Source organism: Muscardinus avellanarius (assembly GCF_963383645.1).
Source record: "Muscardinus avellanarius genome assembly, chromosome: 9".
In the NCBI taxonomy this organism is placed as follows: Eukaryota; Metazoa; Chordata; class Mammalia; order Rodentia; family Gliridae; genus Muscardinus; species Muscardinus avellanarius.
In genome coordinates this window covers 103,305,312-103,326,092 of record NC_137795.1, presented here as the reverse complement: position 1 = coordinate 103,326,092, position 20,781 = coordinate 103,305,312, and the positions used below count along the sequence as shown (strand labels likewise).

The following is a 20,781-nucleotide window of genomic DNA, read 5'->3' as shown; positions in this document are numbered from 1 at the left end:
TACCATTCTGATCACGTGGATCTAGGAAAAGTTATTTATATCACCTGGAGTAGGTGCATTTTAGAATTTTGTTGAGGTTTGTGTAAGTCCTTCTCAGACTTGTAATGTTATTGGTCTAAGATGTGTTTTTATCAAAGTGTTTTATCAAAGCATCAATATTCTTTGATGTTTTCATTTGGTGATATGTTTTTACTCTCATAATATTTTATTTATCAGTATAATGATGAACTGTCACCCATACTAACTTTTATAATCTGAATTCTGGAAAAGCTAACTCTCCTTAATAATGTTCTCTCATATATTTATTCTAACTATGAACTCTTTCCAGCCCCTTTCTAGTTAAATGGTATAACGTTAATTCTTTTTAAAGTCTTCTGCCTTTCATACCAAAAAAAAAAAAAAAGAAAAATGTAAAATTGGGCTTTTCTGTTCATAAGAGCAGATTCATCAAGCTCCCTCAGATGGCTTCTCAGTGGTGAAGTGCTGGACCACGTACTGATTCTACTCTTGGTTCTTGGTACATTCCCACTAGAAGATGCTTACCAAGGTTAGTGCTTATTTGCACACTTATAGCAACAGATATTGTAGGAATTTTAGCATGATTATTAGCAATAAGGTTAATAAAATGATAGAGAAATTTAAGAGAATTTTTAGAGAAATATGCCACAAAATATCGGACACCCATTCGTAGATGATTCTGGGAATTGTCAGTAGGCCTTCATGTTTCTTTGCTCCTGTGCTTCACCACGCCTGACCCATCTCTCTGTGGCCTGTGCTCTGTGTCTTTCTGCTTGTGATTTGTCATCTTTCCCTATGTTAGGAACATAATATAATCGATATACATTCTTGACTCATAAATCTAAGACATTAGACTAGAAGACATTTGATTTCCATTTCCTTAATTTCAAAGATAACATTTTGTTTGCCTTCAAGACTCCCATCTGGCATCTCTTCACCTTGATCACTGTTTCCACAGTACCCTCCTCAGGGCACCCTTGACCTCTGCGTTCCTCAGGCTATAGATCAGGGGGTTCAGCATGGGGTTGAAAAGGCTATAAAACAGGGAAAGGATCTTCTGCTGCTCCTCAGGGTGGCGGGACTTGGGGGCCATGTACATGACGATGGCGCTACCAAAGAAGAGGCCGACCACGCAGAGGTGGGAGGAGCAGGTGGAGAAGGCCTTGCTGCGGCCCTCCCCTGACTGGATCCTCAGGATGGCGACCAGGATGCGCGTGTAGGAGACCAGCACCAAGCAGAGGGGCCCCACTAGGATGAACACTGAAGCGGCAAAGATGACAATCTGGTTGAGCCTCGTGTCAGCACAGGCCAGCTTGAGGACGGACAGGATCTCACAGAAGAAGTGGTTGATCTCATGTGGCCCACAGAAGGGCAGCCTCAGGACGAGGACCACATGGACCAAGGCCAACAGGAAGCCACACACCCAGGAAACAACAGCCAGGACAATGCACACTCTCCAGCTCATGATGACAGAGTATTGCAGGGGGTGGCAGATGGCCACGTACCGATCATAGCACATCACCACCAAGATGAGACACTCAGTGTGAGCAAAAGCCATGTATAGAAAGGTCTGCATTATGCATGGAGCAAAGGATATTGCTTTTTTCTTGTTCAGAAAGTTTGCTAGCATCTTTGGGACATTGTTGGAAGCATAGGAAATATCGACAATGGCCAGGTGGGAGAGGAAGAAGTACATGGGGGTGTGCAGTCTACAATCCAGGCAGATGAGCCCAAGGATGACGCCATTCCCCATCATGGTGAAGGCGTAGAGCAAGGAGAAGAGCCCACAGAGGAGCATCTGCATCCTTGAGCTGAGTGGAAATCCTAGGAGAATGAATTCCGTGATCCATGTCTGATTTTCCGTCATGCCTGCGTGACAGTACCTGCATTGATCTCTCCTGGGGTAGTGAGAGTTGTTCTGAGGAACAAAGGCAGATCTTAGTTAGTCATTAAATAGATATAGAAGATTTATGATGTACACTGTGTGTGGACTTGACCAGCAATCTCTTTTAGCGTCATTGTAACAAATCCTTTAACCCACAGTAACACAGATAGAAAATCCATTTCAGATAGCTCATATACGTGACCACAGGCTGTCATATGCTATTTCTATTTCTGCAGAATTTTTTTTTATCTCTGATTGTAAGATCCACATTTTTACTATCTGGGTGGCAGCTACCAAGTTATTTTCCAGAATGAATAGCTGTTTTGTTTTTGAGAAAGGACCATAGCTATATGTCATGTTTTTGCTTTTTAGTTTATTTAGTTTTCATATTCTTGTACTACTTTCCTTCATCAATTAATTTTTTTCAGATTTTATAACTTGTGAAGAGTACATTGAACATAGTGGGTATTTAATAAATAACCAAAAAGTAAATCTATGAAGGAAGGAAGGAACGAACAAACGAAGGAAGGAAGTTAGTTAGTTTACAAATGCAATTCCAACGAGCGCTTTCCTTCTGTGTTATTGGGTTTAGGGCTTTAGCAAATGAAGCTTGCAGCAAATATTTTGCTCCCTCATGCTACAGGAAAACTTGGCTGTTTCCCTGGGCATTGGTAGAGACTGACAGTACTAACTTGGCCAACCTTCATGGAAATCATTTCTGATGTGTGGTCCAGGTAGGTGGTTATTTATGTGAAGGCTCGTAATATAGTATTCTTGCTCCAGGTACCATCTCAGCTTTCCACAGGATGCTTTCCTGGTTCTGAGTGGTTGCTCTTTATGAAATAGTGACCCACAGAGCTCAGACATTATCCGATATGGTTCTTGAATGGATGGATAGTAGACATTTAAGGTCATATTTTATGCCCTTTAACTTTTTTATTAATATTTCTTTCTGGCATCCATTTCACCAAGCATATAGCCACAGGAGTGACAGGAAGAGAAACCCCAAATGTTCTACAGATATATATTTGTGTAAAGATTAATGATCAAGAATCAATGGGCAGCTTATGATTCTGCCTCCTCACAGGTCAACCCTATTTTCAGCTCAAAAGACTTCCCACATCGACTCCAGATAATGTAGGGGAAATATCAGCAAAGTTTGAATGGAAAGATAGGAGAGGACGAAGGCTGACCTTGATTAATGAGGGTCTACATCCAAATATGTGTAAAATTATGAATATGACATAATTACCCTGGACAACCATTGGTGGGAGGGGGGAAGGGAAAACAGGGGGGGAGAGGGCACCAAATAAATACCATTTATGTTCAATAAAAAATTTGTTTAAAAAAAAAAAGACTTCCCATATTAGAGTGGATACAGTACCTCCCATTCAATGTATTCATTTCTTGAGCCTCCCTTTCATCCAGACCCCAGATTCTCTAAACTACCACACCTTGTAAAACATCATTTACTCACTGTGGTACCAACCCTGGTCTTTCTTCAGAAATATAATTAGATTTAGAGGAAACAGCACAGAGATCTTGGGAGCTTTTGAAGGACAGAGGTGAGGATCTTACTCTTTTCAGCGGCTTCTGAAAAGGGGACTTCTTGGGTGCCCGAACTGCTGCTGTCCTTGATGAAGGATGAAGCAGGGGCTGGGTTCTGCTCAATGAGAACTCTAGCCTGCAGGTCTTATGGTGAGGCTATGGCCACCAGCCCTCCCAGATTACCCCAAGGGCCCCTCTAGGGACAAGGATACACCTACTGAGATTCCATATCTACTCAAAGAAACAAATGTTTATCATTCTGTATCAATTTCTCTGGGCCCTGGGGATGGGCATTCAGAAGAAAAGGAACAGGAAGGCGATGATTTAATACCCAGCTGTATCCACACACATGACTATCTTGTAATAAGGACAAACCTTCTCCTGGGACTTCATGGAAAATTACACTCCCCAAGTATTCAGATGATGTTGCATTCATAGGTTCTAACCTTGCTTGAGTTTGAGTTTAGAGGAGGCAGGAAATCATTCTTATAAGAAATGACTTGAAAATCCCTTGCAGAACTTTAACTTAGATGTTGGTAGCTAAGAAAAAAGACTTATATCTTCCTTCTCACCCCGTGGTAAAAAACATCTGAAATACCTGTACGTTAAAAAAAACCTACTAATTTATCATTGATAAGAGAATAAGAAGAGTTTCATGTTTTAATAACTTGAATGAGAGCAAGTCAAAAGGAGACTCAGGTATACCTGGAAGCTAACCTTCAAAACAAGTTTTCCCTTTAGTTTTCTAGGTTGAGATTTTGGTGAGATTCATATAATTTAATGATGAGTGATATAAAAATGTACCTCACACCGAATCTTAAATATCCTCAAAGCCTCAAGACCATGAGGGATCTCATCTCCATCATACAAGGAAATTCAGAGGTCTGAGATATGATATACTCAGCTCAATTCTTATTTGAACAACTAGAGATGAGATAGAATTATCTATTATAGTGAATGACTTATCAGTCGGTGTCTCTTTGATAAAGTCTCTGGAAACAAATGAAAATGTTCTGGTTTAAAACTCTGTATTCTTTTATTTATATTCTATGAGCATATGTTTGGTTATTTACATTTATCTCTAGCAATATAATCCACATCTTCTATGAGTTTAATCGGTAATGATAATTAAAACATTGGTTCATTGCTTGAAATTTGGCAAAAATTGGACTAGAAAAGTTGCTTATCTGCTATCACATAGAAATTGTCTATGTGCCATATGTCCAAAATGGATGTATTTGACAGTAAATGAGAAAATTAAAAATATGAGAGGCTAATTAACCTTGACCCTTGAACTCAGCCCTTTCTTGTTCCCAATTCTCTTCTCTTACCACCGCCCTATTCCTTCTGGTATGATGCACTTGCTAAACCCTGGAGGAACCGTATGTCATATGTCCAGATACTCCTGAGGTCTGAATGAGCTCCATTTGCCTAATGCTTATTACACAAAACAGCACTTAAAACGCTTTTGTACTTCTTTGATTTTGGAACAGCACACATGCTTGTAATATAAGAAAATGAAATTCACCTGGAAGGTCACAACTCAGAAGTAAATCTGTTAACATTGCCAGGATTTTTATCAATTTTCACATATTTTTAGGATATTAGAAGTCATACTTCATACACCATTTCCTATGCTATTTACTACTTACCATAATAATTCAGGAATCTGTTAGTGAATATAATTTTAGTAGTTGTGTACTATCTTACTGTGTGCACATAAAAATTTACTTAATTAGTTCATGAATGTTTAGACTTTTCCATATAAAGAATGTAGGAAAATATTTTTGCACATAAAGCTTTTTTCTGTGTCTGAGATGGATTCTTTATTTTTTTTTTACTTGACAGAATTTATTTTTTTTTTATTTTTTATTGGTGCACTGTATTCATACATCATAGTGGGATACAAAAAAAAAAAACTTTTGCAGACTTACATGCACACATCGCCAGTCAACCCCACCCGATCCCCACCCCATTCCCTCCCCATCCCTCCTTCCCATGCTTGGCTTAGTGGTTGACATCTAGTATTATAGCAATTTATCCAAAATTAAAAATGATAATCTCACATAACAGTTTCATTTGTCTGATACCAAGCTTTTGATAACTTAAAGATGACATTTCAATATTTCTTTTTGCTTTCTTTCTTACCAAAAGATTAGAAAAATATTTACATTTGTGACATGAGCCAGTAGAGGGGCATGAACAGGCAGAACAATGAGTCATGCACTACTGTCTATTATCTGTGTGACGGGACAAGGTATCTAGCCTCTCTAAATCATTTCTTCACTTATAATTTGGGTGTAACGCCAATATTGCAGAGTTCTCATCAGAATTAAATGGAAAATGATAAATATAATTATTATATTATGAAATTAGACTGTTAAAAGATCCAGCTAATTTCTCCATCCTTTACAGATGACTTCCTTAATATCTGCACAACTTAGAGGAAGATTTATTTGCTCACAGTCTTTTTAGAGAACCCAGGTTCGGTCCAGGTGAGGCCAGGATCTAGAACTCGGGGCATGGTGGTGGAACACAGAGGGAGGGCGAGAGAGAGGCTCTGCTTTCACATCGTGGAGGCCAGAAGTAGTGAGAGACCAATCAAGCAGATTCAAAGGCACAAGAACAATGCTTAAGGCCACATTTCCAGAGACTCGCCTAATCCAGCGATACCCCACCTGCCTAGGTTACCACCAGATAAATCCATGGTCATGGATTTCAAAGGAAGGCCAGGGAAGGACTACTGGTGAGAAACAACCCTCATGGCGTAAGTCCATCAACCCTGAGCTCTTCAGGGGACATTCTATATCTGTCTATAGCATTCTGCTCCAGCCCCTAAAGAGCTTATGCCCAGTTCAGAATACAAAATGTATTTACTTCATTTTTAAGAGTTCCCATAGTCTTAAAGTTCCAGCATAGCTCAAAAGTCTCAAAGTCCAAAGTCTCCTCTGAGATTTAAGGTGAACTCTTGTCTGTGAACCCCTGTAAAAGAAAATAAAGAGCTAGTTACCTGCACCCAGTTTACAATGGTACAGAGTAAATATTTGCATTCCAAAGGGAAGAAATAGGACCATAAGAATAAGGACTGGAATAAGAACAGTATCAAAACCCAGCGGGGCAACTATTTAATCCTATGGCTCCATTTCTGGCATCTGGGTTACATAGTGGTGGTATATAAGCCCTCACAGCCCTGCCTCCGTGGCCTGGTTGATTGCAATGGGCAGTGTACTTGCCCCTCCGGAATGACTCCGTGGTTCACAGCCTGTGGACTTTCCTTGTGATCATTCATTCCATATTTCTGGTATTCTTAAATGTTGAGGTTTTTTCTTGTAACTTTGGCTTCACCCACACAGCTTCACAAATTGCCCCGTTTGGATGTGATTAAAGGGATTCTGACTCTGCCATGCATTTCCTGGCTTCTCAGGCCTTCCTTTGATTTCTGGGGGTAAGACTCCATGACCCCTCTTTTATCTAGCAAAGCCACCGGTACTCAAGCATCCAAACTGGCCACCAGCGAGAAATGTAGTCATGCCTTCTTCAATCACTGTCACTGAGCCTGTCTCAATCCTAGCGGCCAACACCAGGTCCTTTTTCTTCTTGGCTTTACAATTGGGCTTGAACTGCCCTGATCACATTTCTTTCTTTGTTCCTGTGCAGAACTTCAGCCATCATACTTTCCTTCATAATAGTATCTCTCCAGGCCTTTTAGCGCAATTCCTAGTCCATAAAGTCTCTCCACTCTGCTTTCTGTTTCTGAAATTTAGTGTACAATTAGCTTAATGCAGACATCAACATTCATAACACAGTTTGGATATTTTGCTGTTTTAAGATTTCCTCTGCCAGTTTAGTCAGTCCATCTTTTTTTTTGTGTGTGTGGTACTGGGGTTCCTGGAAACCCTTCTACCTCCAGGCTACACTCCCAGACACCTATTTTTTATGTTTTTATTTGGAAATAGGGTCTCTTAAGCCAGTGAGGCTAGCTTCAAACCTGCGTGATCTTCCTGTCTCCGCCTCCCAAGAGTGGGGATTACAACTGTGCGCTACCACGCCCGGCTCAGTTCATCATTTTTAAACTCAGACTCACACAAGGTTTCAGGACATGGGAAAAATGCTCATAAATTCTTTGCCAGAATGTAATATGTGTGGCTTGTACTCTGTTTTTGTATGGAGTCCTCTTTATCCTCCCAAATCTCCTGAGCACAGTCTAACATCCATGTTCTATCAGCATTCCGGCCCTTCCAACTTCCTCTCACAAACCATTTCCAATGACTCTCAAAACATATAGTTAGATTTAGATATAGCAGTGACCCCTCTTCTCTAGAACCAATTTTTGAGCTCTTCTGGAGTCATTCTATATCTAACTATAACACACAGTTTTCTCTCTCTATGTATGCATTTAGTTCTTAAACTTTTTTCAGTAATTTGATAGTTTCAAATTAGACCTTTTTAAGTTTGTACATATCTGATTAACAGTAAAGTTGAATGTGGTTTCATATTATTATTGGCCATTTGTATTGCCTCTTTTCTGAGAGGCTAGTTTATATCCTTTTCTTATATAGCACATGGTTTTGTCTAGGATGTTAACTTCCCAATGTTTGTTTTTCTTTCCAAGATACTGTCCAGGAACATGTGTTGAATATATTTCTCATGCTTTTATTCTTCTCCAGTCTGAAAGTGTTACTCAGTCGTTCTCTGACTTTCAATTCCACACACACCCTCAATGATTTTTGACCTGACATTCTGTAGGATTTCCCCTATCTGGTCATGTTTATTATTCCTTAATAACCAAACACGGGCCATGACTTCTTAACATGCCAAGGACACTTGGTATTGACCCTCTAGTCACTGGCGATGTTTTAACCTTGATTATAGTCAGGTTTCTCACCATGAAGACTTGTCCCTTTGAAATTTAGTAAACTTCTGCTACAGATATTATAATATTATGCCAATAGTTTGATCCTCATCAGAACTACATCTGTCAAATTTGACCCTATCAGTAATGCTCACTAAATTAGTTGCCACTTGAATGTGTGCCAAATTTCTGTTTCCATTATTTCTTCTACATTCATGAGTTGACATTCATTTGTTAAAAGAACTCATATATTTTGTCCATTTGTATTGGTTATGTATTTGTTTATGTTGGTATGAATTTGTGAATCTGTGTTTTACTCAATGAGTTTTAACCTCTTACTTTCACTCTTTGTGTGATTTGGACACTGGGAGTTCCTTTTTGATGGTCACTGTAATGTCTGACATACTCCATCATTCTTTTAGAAGTTCCTCAATATTTTGATGTAAAAAATTAGAGGCTCTTGTGCTTTCTTATTCTCACTCTGAGGTTAGTCATTTCTTCAGAAAGCCCTGTTACTTTGTATTTTAAAAAGTAAGGTCTGCCAATATAATATCAGTGCTTCTAAGACATCTACATCACCAAACATAAGAAAAAATGTATTTATACATTTATACATGTACACACATACACGTATGCATCTATAACTATATATATTACTATATTTATGTATACCTCTTAAAAGTAATTTTATAAAAATAATATATTGTGCTTTATCAAAATTAGAAACTTCTGTTCTTTGAAGGGCACAATTAAAAAATGAAAAATAAGCCATAAACACAGATAAAAATATTCCAATACTTTTTTTGACAAAAGACCTCTCTTTGTAAAATCTAAACAACTCTTACAATCTTATAAGAAGATAAGTGGTCCAATAAAAATTGATAAATGGTTAGAATTTTTATTTAAAAAGGTCAGGTAAGTATATTAAAAGATGTTCAACATCATTAGACATAGGAAAGATGCAAATTAAGTTGATGAAAAATTCTGCAACGATCTCACAATTAGTGTTAAAAATAAAACCCAGCTGTGGTCAAGATGTTGGCCAGTTAAAACTCATCTATTGCTTGTGGGAATGTACTGTGGCTAGGACATATCCCCCAAAGACCCAAAGGTTAAAGTTTTGGTCCCCAGAATGGTCCCAATGGTGCCACTGGAAGATGATGGATTTTTAAGAGATGGGGGTTTAGTGGGAGGTATTTAGATCATTGGGCGAATACCATTGAAGAGGATCGTAGGAGCCCAGCATTCTCTCTTTTTTGCTTCCTGGCCATGAAATGAGTGGTTTTACTCTGCCATGATATTATCTCCAGAGGCCCAAAACAAATCCAGTTATAAACTGTAAAGTCCTAATTTGTGTGCCTAAGTCTTTCACCTTTACAATTTTATTTTCCCAGGTAATTGTTATAGTAAAAAGATGACTAACATAGAATGTAAAGTGAATAAGTATCTTAGGGGCACATAAAATAAAGTACACTTACTATATAATACAGAAATTTCACTTTTAGATGGAAAAATAAACACTTATAGGAATTTATCAAAGAAAATTAAAGTAAATGTCCATGCAAAGAAATGTACTCAAATGTTCAGAGATACTTTACAAGGATAGTAAAAAAAACCCCGTAATGCCATGCCAGCCAATGAATTTACACACACACACACACACACACACACACACACACACACATATACATACATATGATATACCCATAAGATGCAATACTATAAAATAAAAGAAATGAATGAACTATATATATGGATTAACATGAATGAATAACAGAAACATGTTCAGTGAAGGAAGCTAGAGAGAAAAAATGAATATAAGAATATATTTGATATGATTATAGAGGAAATATATGAAATTGCAGAAGAAGCAGAACTAATCTATAGTGACAGAACTCTATAGTTCTATAGTGGTAGAAGAGTGGTTGTCATACAGAGAGTTAGGGGGATTTATTGCAAAAAGCCACTAGAAGAATTTTAAGGGTGACACAAATGACCTATATATTGGTTACAGAGATTTCCCTAACTTACTGGACTGGATTCTTAACGTGAGTGCATTCCATTGTGAGTAAGTGCTACCTCATTGAAGCTCACCTAAAACCAAAATGATTTCATACGGACACCACCACTTCCAGTCTTCCGGTTCTGGGATCTCTATGCCTACCATCATTTTCTAGTGGTAGGTGCTTTTTCCTGTTGTGAGAAAGTTCTCAGTACTTGTTTATCATTTGTGATTTTTCTCAGTTCACTCAACTTCTCAACTGTGCGAATCCACACCCTGTGTCCTGGGGTTCCTCCAGAGCACAGCCACAGATTCCTGCATCTCTACCTGCAGCCATACACAAGCAACCTGCCAACTGCTCATCACTTCTTCTGAGGAAAAAGAGATTGGAAAATAATAGAAAAATCTAATTACTATAGTTTGAAATTCCATTCTCTGATCTACGTCCTCTGTGCTTCCACCAATTTATTTTTTGTTTCATATTTGTTTCCTGATGGAAATAACATATATTGAATTCTATAGGGTGATGATAGTCCAGTCATTTTGTTGAGACCCCTTCATATATGGATATTTTGGCACTATACGGTTTGTCCAGTGAGCTCCTAGGCTGTTAGAGTGGAAAGCAGGGACAGAGGACCCCCATTGTGGAGAAGTAGAAGGGCTACACTAATGAGCTGGAAAAGTAACAGGGCTACGCTCTTGTTCTTCCGCCCTCAGACTTGCACTCAATTTCTCTGATTTCAGACCTAAACCTCACTGACTACTGCTTTATCTGGTACTTAAGATTTCAGGGATTTTTGTCCTCAATTTCCCCATAGAATTATCCTCCAGGGTCCGGCCCAGCATGAGTTTTTGCCTTGCTGGGTGAGAGCGGTGTGGGAGTCAGAAGGACCACCTGCTCTAGTAACAGAATTTCATCTTTTCATCTTGTCCCCATATGTCCACCTTGTTGCACCCTATTCTTCACTCCTCTCCTGTTCTCAGGTTAGAGACCTGAGGGGTTCTTGCTGGTGAACCTCATTGGTCTTCCCTTCAGCATACTACTACTCTGATGACTTGGCATTCCTCTTTGTGCTGTCCATTTCAAATAAATGATTTAAGCTGGGCAGTGTTGCATACCTGTAATCCCAGCACTTGGGAGGCTGAGACAGGAGGATCACAGGTTTAAGACAGCCTCAGCAACTGAGACTCTGTTTCAAAAAAAAAAAATGGAGGTAGAGTTTAGAGGTTGAATACTGCTGTGTTCAGTCCTCAGTACTTCCTAACACCAAATGTTTTAATGTCTTATTTCCTTATTTCTCTTCTCCTATTTGATACCATGAATTATATCTTTTGCCATTTTAATGTTATCTGGGGAGGAAGGTGCAATACACAAATATGAGAAATCTTCCTTGCTTTTAGAGACCCCTTAGCACTTAAAATTGTATATATCTGCAAACTAATTTTTACTCTAAGAGTTCTAAAATTAATTGAATTGATCTAAACTTATACACATGCAAATTTGCTATACTATATTCAGAAAAATTCCTTGACTTTAAAATATTCCTGGCTTATTTATTTATTTATTTATTTATTTTGGTGGTACTGGGGTTCCTGGAAGCCTTTCTACCTCCGGGATACACTCCCACGGGCTACCCTCCCAGAACTATTTTTTAACTTTTTTTTTTTTTATGTGGAAACAGGGTCTCTTAAGCCAGCGAGGCTGGCTCCGAACCAGCGCGATCCTCCTGTCTCCGCCTCCCAAGCGCGGGGATTACAAGCGTGCACCACCACGTCCAGCCTGGCTTATTTTTTTTGAGGCAGTATTTGAGAAGTGGAGTCTTGTTCACCTTTAAATCATGATCCAAAGTCTTTTATAAAATTTCAACTGTAATATCATACAAATGTCTCCACCATTTGTACTGTCTACACTGACTTAAATCCACCTCAGGTCCCTCTATTTACCCAAATAGCAACACTTTTGGGATGTCTGTTGGATGTAGACATGAAGAGCAATGTCAACACAAGGTCAAACATCTCCAAAGAATTGGTCACTTTCTTAGTAAATGTCAGTTTATTCCATTACTGGCCTTATGCATGCAAATTTATATTCCAAGTGGTTTGAAGCAAATGTATTAAACAATTAGTGGATCAATCTAATTAGATGTCCAAACTGGTTTGTGTATAGATATGTGTACAGATTTGCATATGGGTACATGCAAATTTCTTTTGGGGGGAATGCATATTCTTTGTGTGTTGATCTTTCTGGGGACCAGAAATCACCTGGCACATGTATCATGTCAACTATAGACCAGAGGTAGGTTGAGTCTGGGGACAGGATCTTTGGGAGTGAACATATGTTCCTCACAGTGGATCTGGTCACATTTCAGCTCCTCCTGCTGCTAGTCCAAAGGCAAAACTCAGATAGAAAACTAATTGGGAAAGTTTAACCTGTAAGTGACCTATTAAAGCTGTCTGGAGCATTCTCCCTTGCTTTCTCTCTCCCTCAGTGGCTGTGGACAACACCACTTTTCATCTGAAAGGAATGTGCAACTCTGAACCTTCCAAGGAAATCGCCTTCAGGGTTCTAAGAAGTTTTTCTGCTCAGGAGCCCTTTAGAGAACTCATTAGACACAGCCGCAAAATCGCCTCAGGCGTCTTGGCAAAGATGGAAAAAAACTTTTTAATTGATCTCCAAGGAATAGAAACTATTTCAGATTTTAAAAGTAAGTATCAGAAAAAAGCCTCCTTCTGGGGTTCATTAAAACTTTGCCTCTGTTAATTACAGGAGCCAGGCACTCTCAGCAGGCAACTGCTTCAGAGACCATGCATGGGGCCTGTGGCCTTTAGGGAAACAGTCCTGATTTCTAAGCTGCAGGGAACCAGAGCCGAGGGTCCTTAAGAGTGTGCAGACACCCTCCTGGGAGACTAGAGCTTCCAGTATCTTACCAATGAATTGAATTATTTGCCCAGTCATGAGTTTACATAGAGAATAATTAACCAAATTAATTGCCACATATTCCAGGCAGGATGCTAAGTCCTTTATATGCATTTTTACCAATCATCAAAATAACATGAACATGTATCTATCACTTTCCTGTTCATAAAGAAGAAAGAAATTGAACCAACTTATATAACTTATTCAAGGTCATACGAGGAACAGACCCAGAATTGAAAATTGACCCCAAATCTCTTTTCCATTTTTCTGCCGACAGATTCCAGCATACAGCAAGCATATTATCTCTGCACCTATTCATGGTACCTTGCTCAACCATCCAAACTACCATTCAGCATATGTTTTTCTTTCAAACAGCAAGAAAGAAAAATGAATGAAATATTAGCTAATAAGTGATATAAGTAGAACATCTTCAAATTAACATTATTCCAAGTTAACAGTTCTCACTGCTATCACATAACTGTCCCAGTCATTAACCTCAGGTCTAATTCCACCATCACCTTCATGACATACTCCATTTAGTTGCTTTTTTCAATGAACTGTATATAATAGGCAGATACTAAACTGGTGCCAAATTGCCCATGCACTTCAGCTCCTCTGTGAGCCTTTGCCTAGGCTCATGACATGGGGAGTGCTTGGAGTCCTAAGCTACAGAGTTGGTGCATGTCCTCCAAGGAAAAGATGTCAAGGATATCTGGGATTATAGGTGTGCAACACAGCCAGGCTTAAAAGATTTTTTAAAAAAATATGGGCGGCACAAAGAGGAACACTAGGTTATCAGAGTAGAAACTTCTGGGTAAGTAGTATGCTGAAGGGAAGACCAAGGAGGTTCACCAGCAAGAATCCCCCAGGGCTCTGACTTGAGGACAGGAGAGAAGTGAAGAGTAGACTGGAACGAGGTGGACATATGGGGACAAGATGAAGTTCTGTTACTAGAGCAGGCGCACCTTCTGACCTCCACACCGCTCTCACCCAGCAAGGCAACAACTCAAACTGGAGGGTAATTCTATGGAGAAATCGAGGACAAAAATCCCCCAAATCTGAAGTCCCAGATAAAGCAGTAGCCAGTGAGGCTTTGGTCTGAAATCAGACCAAAAGACGTCAAGGTGAGTGTTATAGTTCGAGACAGATTATCCCCGGAAGAGTTCATTATTAATATTCAGGATTGACTTAGCTAAGTCATGAGAGTTGTCATGTCATTGGTGGATTAGTCCATTGCAACAGATTTTTCTGGGTGGAAACTGAGGGCAGTGGGGTTGTGGCTGGAGAAGGTGAGTCCCTGGAGTGTGGGCTTAGGGATTGTGCTGTGTCTTTGAGTCCTCTTGCTTGTTGTGTTTTCTCTTGCTTCCAGACTCCATGGTGTGAGAGCAAAGACTTAATCTCCCTTTCTCTTACTCCCACAACCATGCCCTGAGATCTGTGGTCCCTGGGCTCACATGGACTGAACCCCTCAAGTTCCCAAAGAAACCGTGAGCAAATAAATCTACCTGCCTCTATGTCGTATGATCAGTTCATGGATTATAACAGTGAGAAAGCTAAGACAGTGTGCAAGGGACTTATTGTGGAAACACCATATGGAGAAACGAGGGGGATGCTGAGGAAGCCATGTTAGATGCAGCTCTGATTGCTGTGAGGAAAAGATTGAAGGAAGTGAGCAAGGTGTGTGCATCGCCGAGGGTCACCGCAGGAGAAAGATGGCACAATTTATGCTAATTCATGTAAAGTTTAAAAAAGAGTGGTCCTTAACAATGTTACGTGCATAGAGAACACAATGGAAGGCACAGCTGAGAGGAACACAACGTACCTATATAAAACCCTTCTCTCCAAAAGGTTTGTCTGAATCTAGATGTAAGGATTTCAAATTCCATAACATTCTGTAAAGCAATAACCTGAATTCTTCAAATAATTTTAGTGACATAAAAGACAGGACAAAAAAGATACTGAAATGAAACGAGAGGAAACAGAGAAGAAACTAAATGCACCAGTCTCTAACTACATCTCGAGTTGAAAACCGAAACCCAAACCCAAAGAGCCGTTTTCAGATCTTAGTATTGTATCGGTGTTGAATTTCTGAATGTGATGCTGGCGTTCTGGTTAATATTTGTTCTTAGGAAATACTTGTTAAATTTAGGAATAAGTAAGATGGTGTGTAGACATATATTGTATGAAGTTTCACTCATGGTGTCTAGCTAGATATCTGTGTCTAACTAGATATCAGGAGAAAGCAAAGCCCTGCATGGTAGCACGTGTTTGTAATCCCAATACTGGGGAGGTTGAGACAGGAGAATTGCAGGTTCAAGGCCAACCTCAGCAACTTTAGTGAGACCATTTAAGAAAAATTATACAAGGGGCTAGAGGTATAGAATGTAGAATGGCCCTGGGTTCAATCCTTAGGAGAGAGAGAGAGAGAGAGAGAGAGAGAGAGAGAGAGAGAGAGAGAGAGAGAGATATTAGTAATCAAAAATTAATAAATATAAGAGAAAGGGGTATGGTGCTCATTATATTAGACTTTACAAAATTGCCCTTTTTTTGGGTAACCAGAGATTGAACCCACGGGGAATTCTAAATCTAAGCTATAGCTGCAGACATTTTTATCTTTAATTTAAAACAGAATTTTTTTAAGGCCACTCACTGAAGGACTAGCTAAGTTGCTGAGGCTGGTCTTGAACCTGCAGTCCTCTTGTCTTAGCCTCCCAAGTACCGACACAATTCTGTGTTTAAAATTTCAGCAAAAAATGTTAGGAAAATTTAAATAAGTCCACTCATGATAAGAAACATTGTCAAAGAACAGAAGGAGATTCCCCCAAATGTGAAAGACTGAATAATTTGTTAAAAATTAAAACAAAACAAGTTCTCTACTCTCACCATTTTAATTCAGTGTGGTACTAAAGTGAGTTAGAAGTGCACTGAGGCAAGAGAAAGAGACAAAAGGTGTTTAGATTGGAAATAAAAGGGGGAATGTCTCTATCCTCAGGTTAAAATGATTGCATGTTCTGTACGTCTGTACATGCTAAATAAAAGTGGTGATAGTAGGTATCTTGCTTTGTTCATGTATGTATGTGTATATATATATGTATATATGTATTGAGTGTATTGTGATTTTGCATCATATCGGGGTATAGAGTGTTAGAAAAATACATACTCACAACTCTTTTTGCCCTTCCAATAATTTTGAGGGAAAATCAGTATTTCACCATTTGAAGGAGTTCTAATCTACTCCTAATTGGATGGAACATGAGTGGGTTTTTAAAAAAATATTTTTCTGCATCTATTAATATGATCACATGATTTTATATATTATATTTTAATAAGATTAATTATCTCCATTAAGTTATTATATGTTAAAGCAAACTTTGGGGGAACAAATTCCATTTTAGTATGAATTAAAGATCTATGGAGTATGTTTTGCATCTCAGGTGTTATAGTTTATATCTCTGGAAGTGTGATTTTCATTTACTGATTTTCAATGTTCTTCTGATAATGCCTTTACTTCTTCTGCCTTCTGGAAAATACTGTGTAAACTTATGAGACCAGTATCAGTGTCTTTGTCTACCAATTCCATCATCTTACTCAGTTGTGGGTCAGCTTATTTAGGTTGCAAAATCATATTTTTCTGTTATTATGCATATGTGAAAATATTTGCTTGGATTAAAGAAATAATTTTATACTATTATAGCCTTGATATTTTTATGTTTTCCTTAAATACCTTTGAGTTTGATTCTGGAATGCATTTAAATATGTGGAGATAATTTGTTTCTTCTGAAGCTTCTAAAGCTTGCTAGCAATCTTTGTTGGGCCCTAACGAGTCTTTAATTGAGGGCTTTTTATTCCCCCCAATGATTACATCATTTATTCAAGTTAGGGAAATTTTACTCAATGTTTGATTTATTAAGAGGTGTTTCTTCCTTAGTCTATGGAAACATGAACTATTCCTGGCCCCATGTGAGCTCTTAGAAGCACTGTTCAGTATTCAGCGACAGATCTGAGAACTCTCTGCAGATCTCTGGAGTTTGCTTATTCTTTCTCCACTGCCCCATCTCTGTGATGTTTCTTTTCTCTGGTACCTGTCTTGTTAATACTAGCCAGCCCCAAGTTCCAAAAGTCTGAACTCTCTTTCATCAACCTAAATATACCACTATCCTTTATTAGGCATCTATCCGTTTCTCTTTAAGCAGTAAGTTGAAGCCACTATCAAGCTCAGCTTGGAATGTTTTCTTCAAGATCACATATAGATCTGGTATAACTTAGACAAGTAGAAGCTTTGGGCTAAATATGGAGTCACGCAGACAAATCTCATTTGCATGAAGAGCATCATCTTTGTAGAGATGGTCCAGAAACAGATTTTTCTCTGGAACAAAGCCCCACAGATTCAGACTCCCACTGGCCATGAGAAAGTAAAGTTCAAATACACACAAAAAAAACCCTGTGTCATAATGAAATATTCTATGGCTATCTTCTTATGGATCCATTGCAATTTGCATTGTCCAATAATAATTTTTTTAAAAAAATCTGCTTCAAAGATAGTCAAAAGGTAGTGGAACAGTATCATAGATTCTCATAATTTATGATGGTTATATCCACCATGAGCACTGAAGTAACAAATAGTGAGCAAACAAGGTCAGGCTCTACATACATTACACCAACTGAAACATTAGCATGATGTTGACTCTGTTGCCAATGTCCTTGTGATGCAAGTAATAGCCCTCTAAAAGGTTTAAAACAAAAGTGAACATCTATGCAGATATACTCCAGAAATGAAACTGGAGAATAGAGACACCACTGGAAGCACACTAAGAAAAACTGAGCATATAAATAAAAATGTAATCATAATAAAATTGGAATAAAGGGTTAAAATAATTTGCTATTTGCTGGATGTGGTGGTGCATGCTTGTAATCCCAGCATTTGGGAGGCTGAGATAGGAGTATCAGGGTTCAAGGGCAGCCTCAGGTACTACTTAGTGAGGCCCTTTGCAACTCAGTGAGACCCTGTTTCAAAATAAAGAATAAAAAGTAGGGCTGGGTGTGTAGCTTGGAGGTTAAATGTCCCTGGGTTCTATCCCCAGTGCCGCAAAATAATAGTAATAATAATAATAATAATTTGCTATTAAAATAATAGGTGCAGGATATGCATAAGAGGGAAAATACATTCATTTTCTTAAAAAGTTTAATCCTAAAATAAAAAAATTTTTAATGTAAGTCAAGACAAATTTTCATAAATTAAAAGAAGACATGAAAAGTGGTTCCAATAACACAAAAGGAAAGCGAGCGGGATTGTTATTTCCTCCCCTCTTTCCATGCTTCTGCTTCATTGTGTACTTAATTATACTCTTCAAATCACATAAAATATCAAATAATGTTGAATGATTAAATCACAATCCTTTTCCCCTCAATTTCATGCCGCAATTGTACTCTCTTTGCCTATGTCTTTGATCTCTGTGTTTTTGTCTTCCAAAGCTACTTTGTGAATCATCTAGCATAATTTTCCAAAGCACACTAATTTCTCTTTCCTTCAAGTTCCTTGAAATATAACACCTTTTTGCTCAATGTATAAAACTTGAGTGGAATTTTTTTTCCAAAATTAGGAGTATTCATTTAAAAACATTGAATACGTTTTAGTTATTATATATATATATATAATTTTAAAATATAATCAATATTACTGAAAGAACTTAACAAATTAACTCCAAGTTTTTGCCTTTGAGTTCTTTGTACTGGCTCAATTTAGTAACAAGAGTTTATGGTCTATTGTTTACCTCTTCACACCAGATTGATTTAAAGCATTTCTTTATATTTGAGTATGATTGGCACCCATTTCACTTTAATTAAACATACCTCATCATCTTGTTTTTGTGTTATTGTACCCTAAATATCTCTTTTTTCTATGCTTCCCCTTGCGTTAAATGTTCCTTCATTGCTTCTCTAGTTATCTAAACCCTGTACAACTTTCAAAAGTCAAGATGAATCCTGTAAGTTCCACTAATTCTTTGTTTTATTCACTCAGCCTGCTTTTCTCATTTTTATGAATTCTTATAACATTTCTTGATTGTATATTTCATTAAAATTTTGTTCATACAAATATTTAATATATTTTATTGCCACATTACAATAATTAATACAATAATACAATAATAATGGCTTATTTTTCATGCTGATTGTAAATTATATAAAGTTAGAGACTATGCCTTACAACTATCTTATCTAATAGCTTATTTTATGTAACAAGAATTCAGATTTATTCAGACCTTGAGAAACTTCCTAAAGTTTCTAGATCTCAATTAATTCACCTGTATACTGGAGAATGTTGGAACAGGTAATGTTAAGTACTTCTCTCAGAACTCTGTATTTCAATTTAGTTGTTGAGCATTACTCATCTTTTTCCACTAGGTGGTACCAGCACCAAATAAACGCTGATTGAGAAAATTTGTCATGTATTTTTAAATGAGTGGTAGAAATGAATATTTGGAATAGGCCAGTTGTTATATATAATGGTCATCATATGAGAAATAGAGGCATATGTACATACCTGTGATACAATCAAACTAATCCATCATCTCCCCAAATTTTCTTTTGTGGTGACTTTGGTTGTTTTATTTACTTTTTCTTTTTTAATATTTTTTATTGGTGCATGTAGTCATACATCTCAAGGCAGCACAAGATGGCAGAAGCTTACATGCACACATCACCCAGTTAGCCCTTCCCCAATTCCCTCTTTCCTCCCTCCTTCTCATGTTTGTCTTAGTGATTGGCTTTGATATGTTTGTAAATGTATGTCATGTGCATTAGGGAATTTCTTTCTCCCCCTCTACAGTCCCCCTCAGTTAGATTTTTATTGTTCATCTATGGTTTCTCCTTCTTCATCTAGAATTCCTCCTATGACCCTTTCTTTCCAAGTTTGCACATATTAGGGAGAACATCTAATTTTTACTTTTTGTGACTGACTAATCTCACTGGCATAATGTTCTTCAGTTCCATCCATTTTCTCGTAAATGATGTAAATTTGTTCTTCTTTATGGCTTGGTAAAATTCCATTGAGTACATACCCTGTAGTTTTGTAATCCATTCATCTGTTGATGGACATCTTTGACAATTATGAATTGCGTGGTTATGAATATAGATACACATAAATTAGTTTGGTAGTTTCTTTCCATCCTTTTGGGTAGATGACCAGAAGTGCTATTGCTGGATCATATGGTAGGTTCATTCCCATTCTTTGGAGGATCCTGAATAATGTTTATCTATTTTTATTCCCCCCCCCCTTTTGATACTGGGGATTGAACCCAGGGGCATTATAACTCCAAGCTATACCCTCAGTCCTTGTTAATTATATTTTCTTCCTTTTTTGGTTGTTGTTGTTTTGAAACAGGGTCTTGTTAGATTGCTGATAGTCTCCCTAAGTTGCTGAGGCTTGTCTTGAACCCATGATCCCCCTTTCTCAGCCTACCAAGTACTGGGATTATGGGCATGTACCACCATTCCTGGTTATTTTTTCACTTTAAAATTCAATTTAATCAGCAATATTTTTCTTTATGGTGCTTATTCTT

General features: G+C 37.9%; 1 protein-coding gene across 1 annotated transcript; it reads right to left on the bottom strand.

Moving 5' to 3' along the window:
* Positions 1-961: 961 nt before the first annotated feature.
* Positions 962-1,885, bottom strand: LOC308266997 (olfactory receptor 2A5; the record flags this gene model as incomplete). Its single annotated transcript, XM_080701410.1, has 1 exon — positions 962-1,885. The coding sequence occupies one exon, from the start codon at positions 1,883-1,885 to the stop codon at positions 962-964; it is 924 nt and encodes a 307-aa protein (XP_080557536.1).
* Between the last annotated feature and the right edge of the window lie 18,896 nt (positions 1,886-20,781).